The sequence below is a fragment of the Falco peregrinus genome, chromosome Z (assembly GCF_023634155.1).
Source record: "Falco peregrinus isolate bFalPer1 chromosome Z, bFalPer1.pri, whole genome shotgun sequence".
NCBI lineage: Eukaryota > Metazoa > Chordata > Aves > Falconiformes > Falconidae > Falco > Falco peregrinus.
In genome coordinates this window covers 73382965-73392468 of record NC_073739.1, presented here as the reverse complement: position 1 = coordinate 73392468, position 9504 = coordinate 73382965, and the positions used below count along the sequence as shown (strand labels likewise).

General features: G+C 38.2%; 1 protein-coding gene across 2 annotated transcripts in view; it reads right to left on the bottom strand.

The window, feature by feature from the left end:
* Positions 1-504: 504 nt before the first annotated feature.
* GOLPH3 (golgi phosphoprotein 3) overlaps positions 505-9504 on the bottom strand; it is a 33182-nt gene continuing 24182 nt past the window's right edge. For both annotated transcript variants that reach the window (XM_005231506.4, XM_027778447.2), the window contains 2 exons: positions 7995-8109; positions 505-4272 (listed from right to left, as the gene is read on the bottom strand). In XM_005231506.4, coding sequence (XP_005231563.1) covers positions 3848-4272; positions 7995-8109 — 540 coding nt within the window. In that variant the 3' untranslated portion in view covers positions 505-3847. The remainder of the gene's footprint in view (positions 4273-7994; positions 8110-9504) is intronic.

The window sequence follows — 9504 nt, the reverse complement described above, 5'->3', positions numbered from 1 at the left end:
AGAAAACAACCCAATGGGAGGGAACTCCAGATCTTATTCAGAGATTAACACAGGCAGCAGCCCTGACCACGCTTCTTACCCGAAGATCCTCCCTGCTACCCCCGGTCACCTCCTAGCAGCACACTTCACATTTGACGCTTACAAAGCATTTGACAACATCTCACTTCCCAAGTAATTAAACTCTTGTATACATTAAGCATCTCCACAGAATGAGTTACTTTTTCAAGAAATTTTTACTTCTCAGGAGCTGGAAACCCCCTTCTATATAGAAAGACAGATGGACAATAAAGGAAACAAGGACCTAACAGGCTTTGACTACCTGAAGCCCAGTTGAGGCACAACTGAGGCCTTGATTGAAGTCTTTAAAGTTCTGTTTTCCAAACTGATGAAGACCAGAACCTCATGAAAAACTGGAAATTACTTAGCAAATGAAAAAAAAAAAAATAGAAAAAAAATCCTTTAGGTGTTGCATGCATGTGATACACAGTAACCACCTGCAGCTCGTAGCTTGAAAGGGTGCTTTATTTTGTTTCAGTACAGATTCAGTCCAGTTCACAGAGAACACATTAGATAATACAGGTCTTCACTTTGTAGGAGAAATGGGCATGAACACATCAGCACTCAGTCACCAGCCTTTTATGGCCAGTTTCTGCAACTTTTGCCTTGAAAGCACAGTGGCATAGTGTATGGCACACAGGTTTCACTAGCATCCCATACAGGGGCACTGTAGCATCACCTTGAGAAACACAGAAGAGGAGGATGTAAATCTCAAGGACTGCAAAACTACAGATATATATATATATATGTACTGCTTGGGGACTTAACTGTCAGAAGCCTGTTATTGACATTAACTTTAAAGTTTGTTTTAAAAGAATGCACCCCTGAATAACGTATGCTCTCCCTTGAGGCATACATTCAAGTTCAGGCTAGATAGTGGTCTTCACTTCAGCCATTGAGAGCTGAGGACCCAGAGCAGACAAAAACATTTTAAACCCAGGTCTCTATGAACTGCAGTAGCAGCTTATAGGAAGAAAAGGTACTTGAATCTCAGCAGAACAAAGCAGTCTCCCATGTTTAACCATTTTATCACATAGCAACCTGAAACAGCAACAAAGGCGAGGATGTTAGCTAAATCAGTTCCTGTTAACCTACCGGTCTTACCCTTCTTGCTAGACGTAAGGTTAGGTAGCACCTGTGAGACTTCAGGTTTTCTGAGGCACAACACAGGACTCAAGACTCAAGATCTATTTCCCCTGCACATCCAGCCTTATACCAGGTCGTCTAGCAAAACCCACTGTTGCTCTTCACAAAACCTTCATTACTTACATGAAAGTTCTTTGATACACCCAGTAGAAGGTCTCCCCATCACAGAGAAATATTCTATCTTGAGGGAAAATAAAGCCGATAAATACTGTAGGCAGGAAAAAACCATATCCTCTTTCTGGGAAGGACTAAAGGGTGACTTCTTTTAAACCATGTTGGCTATAAGAGCGACAAAACCCCAATACACTCCACAACCTAGCATGAATCCAGCAGGAACATACAAAATACTCACAGAACGAAGATGAGAGAACAGAAAAGGGACTACAAAAGATATTTTCAGTCTGAAGCATGCTGCAAGTGGCTTAGATTTTCAAAGCTACTTCGAAAGTTTCGTGCACCTAACTTGCTCCTGATACTCCACTATTTTTCTGACCCTTCCACCTACTTACTTTTCTCTCCTCTCAAAGAGAAACAGAAAAAAAGAAAACTGATCAGAGGAAAGAGAATGAAAGCAGTGTGTTAGCATATACTATCAAGTACAGAAAGTATTCTACAAGCTGTGAGATGTAAAAGCAACACAGCAACTTCCATGTTTCCTCCACTTAAACCAATCACATTTTGAAATGCTTAAAAGAAAACGTCCAAAGTTCATGCCCAAGCTCCTCAAAGTTTTAACCACAGCATCTTACAACTGAGAACACTGTTTGTCTTTTTATTTGTAAACCAGGGTTTGAAATTTTACAATATAATTTCATTTTTCTAAAGAAACAGTATTTAAGAAATGAAAGAACAATGTGCCATTAAATGTTAAGGACCATATTTTTAAAAACCTTTATTAAAAAAGGTTATGTAGGTATGACAAATTGTTAAAGTCAAATACTTAAGCATCTAAATGATTGAAAATGAAATGCAAAATTAGAAGTCCAGTCACAGATGAGGCTGTAGAGTTGTGCTCAAGATAGAAGAGGTCCACCCACGGCAGGCACAGCTGCACACTCATGGTAACTCAGCCATGAATCCTTCAGATCTGAGTGACACCGCTGATTAGGTCAGTTTGATCTACTTAATATAAACTCTCCCTTTCTAATAAGAAGGATATTAACTAAAGCTTTCAGTTAAGCAATAAAACCTTCCTAATTAGCACAAAAAATAAGAATTACATGCTTGCTCTGTTTCAGGCACTTTCAAGATCATAGTTTATTTACTGTAGGTAAAAAGCTAGTATACAGATTAAGGGATCCCTTAAATTTCAACTCTACAGTTATATACCATCTAGTATTCTTGCTCTGAACATTAACCAAAAAAGTTTCTAAACACCTGTAAGCCCCACTATAAATCTGCACTGTTATGAGGAAAGAAGAAATATATAAATCAATGCTTAATTTTTTCAATGCATAATATTTACAGTGAAACTGATGGGAGATAACAAGCAGTGGCAAAGAGGCTATAAATTTTAAAAAGCCGAAGTTTTATATATATTTTTATAATAGTGTGCTAATCAGCATAACTGTATATAAAAATTTAAGATATAGCAAAGCATCCCATTACAGAAATCTTAAGTCATCTGAACTGCAGTCATTACTTGCTAACCACTTACATGCAACACCTGCTAGGACTGACTTTGTTTTTGAAAGTGTAAAATAAGATTGAGACAAACATTAATTTGTGTACAAAGTTGAAAACTGCACTCAAGAATAGTACTTGGTCATGAGCCTCTTCCATACAGGAGGGGGAAGAAAAAAAAAAGTACAAACAATGATAGGAAGTGATCTCTTTCTGTACATTAATTACCAAAGGCAATGCATAGACTGAGAATACCTGGATGGCAAACTCTGTAGACACTGGAAACAGCTTTCACATACATGCTCTTTACAGGAGGCCTTTCTTTCCATCAATGTCAGCAATGGCTGACAGTAAATAAGGGGCACCAGGTGTACAACTAAGTAGGTCTTGCAAAATACTAGGATGGGGCAGTTAATATACAATTTGAACTATATATACAATATAATGGAATGTATCCCATTCCAAAACTGGTTTATGAAACAATAGGACCTTTCTATCTAGCCTTATGACTCAGTGATCATTCTAATGAAAATATAAGTACACAAGAGACTTACATGAAAAGTAAAATTTATGGGGCATTTTACAGGAACTTTTGACAAAGCTGATTAATGGCATTTCTGCTTTTAAAGTAAGTTCGTTAAGTACAACTGAAACATCTGTGTATAAAATGTCCTGACAGATACTTCAACATGGCCCTTCAGCGATCTAAACCACTTCAACAACAATAAGATGCAAAATAGATTAAACAAAGTATTTCGGATAACTGAAACAATAGGAAATGGAATGCCAATATGGCAGTAAAACCTTTTTCTGTTGTTTTTAAACAGGAAAGTCTCTTGTACCAGCAGAATCCTGTATACAGATACACAGAGAAGGAAGGAATACACCACTTATAATCCCCATTAAACAAGAGCAGATTCATCATGTGAGAAGGTACAAATTACAGAAAACATGAATAGTCAATAGAAGGAAAACAACTGGTTTACATGAAACAAGAGAGAATGCTTCAGTCTGAATGCAGTTATTTTGTGAAAGCTGCCACAACAGCCCACAGAACCTCATTTGTGTTGGCTTTCATACATTCAACCTCAGGGTCTAAATCCAGAAGCTGCCGCACTCTCTTTGTGGCTAAATCATACTGCTCATCCAAAAGGGGGGCGAAAGCGTTCTCCAGAACATCTGAAGCATGGGCTAAATAAACAAGTGCCAGCAAGCGCTTGTCCATGCGGTGAGGGTCATTTACCCATTTGTCAAGAACTGCTTCTTGAACCTTCTTGATGAGGCGCTGTTTGATATTGTTGTTGGTGAGAGGGTGCGTAGTCATGTCAAAAAGAAGGAAGTTCTGTTTCTCTGTTGTCAGTACACCTTTCTCCACTAGATTTTTAGCTAACCGTTCACGGACGTTTCGTAGTTGGTAGTGCAACTTCAATGGGTTCCATGTTTCACCTAAAAGAGCAAGCAAAAACCCCAACAGTCAGGTAAAGTTTAAGCTGTACTATTACAGTGATTTCCCCCTTCCCTGTGGTGCAGAATGAGCTGTCACATCCATATAGCTGACTATACAACAAGATACTGTGCTAACATCAGCATTTCTCTGATTTCTGATCTCTGACCTAACCAGATATAGGCATAGAGACCATAAGAGTCTCCTTGGAGGAATGCAGTGTATGTTTATAAACTTTGGACAAAATGCTAGCCAAGCCACATCTTGATCAAGGATACAAAAAATAAGCAGTCTTGTACTGAAGAAAAAAAACAACACAAAAAACAAAACCCCAACCAGTCATGAAGAAAGAATTTACTTTTAATATTAAAAATAAAACTAAGCATCTCCTCCTCTCTTACGCACTTCCCTGATTCCAGCCTTTTACCATTTTGGAGACTGGAAGAAGTGTCATTGCTTTCTTTCTGTCACAGACAAACTAATAATGCACACCTACCCTGTGTATTTCTGTTGCTTCCTGGTTTTTTTCTCTCCCTTCCTGCCCCCACCAGATGAAACAGCGACCACCCACTGGGTGAATGCAGGGGTTTATCTGTACACATGAGCACATTTGGGGCAGGGGTTTTAATGTTCCTATGAAAATTATTTTTAATGCTTTTTGTTAAGGCAGGAGAATTGTGCCCTTCAGAATGCATGACTATGCGCATAGAGAAGGGAATTTAAAAAGCACAAAATCAGCATCAACAGCTACTGACAAAGCTAAAATTGTTAAGCACCGAGAAATCCACCTTTGCTTAAAAGTTTACTTAAGCTAAAAACTTGTCCTGGTTTCGGCTAGGGTGGAGTTAATTTTTTTCTTTGTAGCTCCTACAGCGTGTGTTTTGGCTGATGTGAGAACAATGTTGATGGCACACTGATGTTTTTAGTTGTTGCTGGGTAATGTTCATAAGTCAAGGACTTTTCCGTTTCTCAGGCCCTGCCAGCGAGAGGGCTGGAGGGGCACAGGGAACTGGGAGGGGACACAGCGAGGACAGCTGAGCTGAACCAGCCAAAGGGGTGTTCCGTACCATGGGGCGTCATGCTGGGTATATAAACCTGGGGGGTTGGCTGGGGCCTGGGGATCGTTGCTCGGGCACTGGCCGGGCATCAGTCAGCGGGTGCTGAGCAGCTGTACTGTGCATCACTTGTTCTCCTTTCTCCCTTTTCCTCTGGATTTTATCCTTTTTCCCACCTTACCATTGTTGTTGTTATTGTTCTTTCCTTTTTATTCTGCTTAAATTATTAAATTGTTCTTATCTCAACCCTCGAGTTTTACATGTCTTTCTGATTCTCTCCCTATCCCTCTGGGTGAGGGGGAGCAAACAAGTGGCTGTATGGTGCTTGTTTGCCAGCTGGGGTTAAACCACAATAAAACTTTAGGTCCAGCCTACCTAAGTATTTATTGTAAAATGTCCTCCTGATATAATAAAAGTGTATGCATTTTAAGAGGCCAGAGAAGAAACAGCTTTAAGTATTTGTTATATTGGTGGGGGTTTTCTATAAATGAATAATAGTAACAACCACAGATGACGTCCAGGTTTCTCTCACTGTGATGGAGGATGACATATGCTGTATCCAAGTTAAGTAAACAAATGAAATGACACCAGCTGCATAGCGAAAGGCTGAAAACACACCCAAGCCTGAACTACACATGCCCCTATAGGTCCCACACCTCACTGAATGTGATTCCCCAGCTAGACCATGAATGAAACCATCACACACACAAAAGTGCAGCTTCCTTACAGTGTTTCACAGGGCAAAGGATATTTCCTAGATTTTTCTACATTGGTTAAGGGGATGCGGCTATACAGTAATAAAAATCAGTACTGTGATGACACCTTGTGACCAATCTCCTCCATTACACAGACATTTGCTTGTCAAAACAGACGGAAGTTTGTTACATCTGCAGGAATGCCTGACACTTTGATCCAAACCTCTGTATTTCCTACACCTGCTTCTGTTAGAGGCTATCTTATAAAAAACATCAGCCTGGAAAACGCCACTTTACACATCCACATAAGTTATTTCCATGATGGCTTTGAACTCGTATGTATTGTAACTTCAAGCAGCATTCCTCACATAGTTACTTTAAGCTGTAATTACCAACAATCTTCCTGGATCAGGTCCCAAAGCAAAATTCTAAAAGTTTCCAAAAAGAACACAATAAACAGAACACCAAAATATTTTTCTTCAAAGGGCAGTCCTCTAAACAATGGGAAATGTGAAGAACTGTAATGCCATCCAAGAAACTAGTAATTAATAATCATATCTAAGTAAAAATGATTGATCCAAGTCCTAGCCACAGCACTGACAATAACTATCTTCCCAGAGGGAGAGCTCAGCAGGGGCAGGAAAAACTTTAGCTTAGCTCAGCTCAAAGAAAACCTACAATACTGTTCATTCATTACTTGACCCTTCTTGAGTCAGTACTAACTTGATGTGCTCCACACTGGGAGAGGTGAAATGTCAGCACAAATTATATATTTGGGACAAGAAAAATGAATTGGTTTTGCAGGCTGTAGAAGTGAAGGAAAGCTGAGGAAGAACAACTGCAAGGCCTCGCAGCAGACATGCCCCCTGCTGACAAGGGCTGCTTTGTTCTCCTGTCTCCCCCCTCTGTCTGATAGGCAAGGGGCAACACAGGAGGAATGGCAAGGACAAGAGTATGAACTGATGTGCAAGGGAGGCTGTTTAAGGTGGTACAGGACAAACACGAAGAACATCATGAAAGCAAGGCGGAGAGAAAGGTGAAGGGTTTTTGCTGAGTTTCTGGACATGTATTCATTGTTACAACTAATATTTTTAGAAAACTTCAAGTCTTACTACACCATACCTCCCAGAGTCATGTTGTTGACAAAACAGTGGGGTTTCTTCCTGCACTGTTTGCAAAACTGAAGTCATCTCTGACCTACTCCAAGGAAGCTATATTTTATGCATTTTGTAAAAACAGACAAATCTTGGTGACGAATTCTGGCTACAATGAAAAAAACTAATAAAACAACAAAACTATAAAAGCACATGTTAAAAGATGTTCATTGTTTATTTCAGTTTAATTTATTCATCCTGAGGATACAACTGTTGGCAAGACATGAAAAACATTAACTGTAATTGTAAAGACGAAATCGAATTGACATTTTTTTTGCCACAAATTACTAGCTTTACAAGAGCAGCTGTGGGCAAAGTACTCAACTTGAAGACTTTGTTTTAAACAATGAGAAAATTTGAAAATATTGAATTACGTTTCTCTAGTTAATGGAAAAACAGAACTACTGTCTTTTTTTTTACAACTGAGTGGCAGACTCTGTATCTCCTTTCTTTAACAAATGACCTGAATACTGAAACCATGCACCTCATTTCCAATTACAGAGAAAGGCAGTCGTATCTCCAGGGTGCAGTCCTGATTTACTTCAGAATCAGTGGAAGGTGCCTCTTCCACAGAGTTGAGATGTCCTCTGACACCTCCATATAGATCCCTTCACTACCAAGTTAAATCAAAAGCAACAGTTACTTGTATTTGATTAAAGGCTACAATCAACAAGAGACTAACCCAGAGGACAGACTAATTAACTTTTTTGCATACTTTCTCCCCAAAAACCTTACAGTATAATCTCCAGTCATGTCAGATAACTAGATTTATTGGGGGGGGGGGGGGGGGAAAAGCAAATATATTAAGTCCAAGGCTTACCACTAAGCAGTTCAATCCAATTTTGAACTGTTTCAGGAGGCTGGGTCTCTTTTATGTGTTTCAGAGCTTCATCAAGAAGAACATCCCCTGTAGGAGCATCTGACTTGCAAATCACCTAGGACAGAATAAAATGCTGTCAATATTTTGACTGAATTTATATACCATAAACATCCACCAGTAAAACCTGGAAAAATTTATCTGTTATCAAAACCAAGGAAGTTTTAAAAATAAGGAACCATCTCTAAGAATATGCAACTTGAAAAAAATAACCTAGTTTTCAAAAAAATCTAGTATTACAAAGCTATGTGAAGTCTTAGGTTATCTACAACTTAAATTAACCCTACCGGACTAAAACTACAGCATTAAGAACATACTTAATACCTGATTTTTTTAAGAAAGATAATCCACTAACCCAGCCAGGCCCTTCACTTCCTCCCCAAAACGAAGTAGACTGCCATCAGAGAGCAGTTTAATACTGCAGTATATTTTACTGCCTCAAGTCTATTTATTAAAAATACTGCAGTTAAACAATTAGGCCACAACAAATTGAGAAATCAATTACAAACTGAAAAAGCAGGAGAACTGGTTTTCTTCTATATAGTCATGGGTAAAAATAGGTTCAAGAGAACATGTAAGTTTTACAGCTCTGAAGAAAACATTGACCAGCAACACTACATTCCATTCATAGCACTTAAAACACACATATTAGGCAAAATAGGTATGTACTAATGAACTCCATAATATGGAATACTAAATGAGATTATCATTTTTTATTAAGTAACTTCTAAAATTATTTAGCTCTTATGTCAAGAGAGCACTGAACAACAAAGAAATTCACAGTAATGTAATAAAATCTAAGAATTTGAGTAACTGCTTGTTTACCAACATAAATAGTTAAACCACGTACAAATACAACCTCTTCTGGTTTAGAAAAACAAAAGCACCAAATGAAAACATGAAGATCAAATTAGTCCAAGTGAGTGTTTGAATAAAAACAAATAATAATAAAATCTGTTTTTCTTTAGGAAAAGATGATTTACTACAGTGTCAAAACTATTGATGAAAATAATGACTAAATCTGGCAATTTGAATAGTTTTACAACTTAGCACTTCACAAGCATCAGGTAAAAAGATAATATGCAATTGACAGAAAAACTAAAACATCAACACAATTCCACATATACAAGAATAGAAGCAAGTGAAAGCTCTCATTTTTCTGTAACACTTCACAGTAGTCAGAAAGGTGTCCTGGAAAAGCTTTACGTGTCCTATTGAAATACATCCCAAGTTTAGTTCTGTTCTGTAGTTCTAATAATCCTTACTACAAACAATAGAGGAATACAAGACATTTTCATAGGGTCTCTAGATAACATTGAAATTAGTTGCAATGGTAGAACAGCTTCAATACTGGCAAAATACAGGAGATGTGTATAAGATTAAATGAAAAGGAAAACTGCTGGAGAGATCTTTGTGAGTCTAACAGGTCATAGGTGGAATACTATTTCTGATT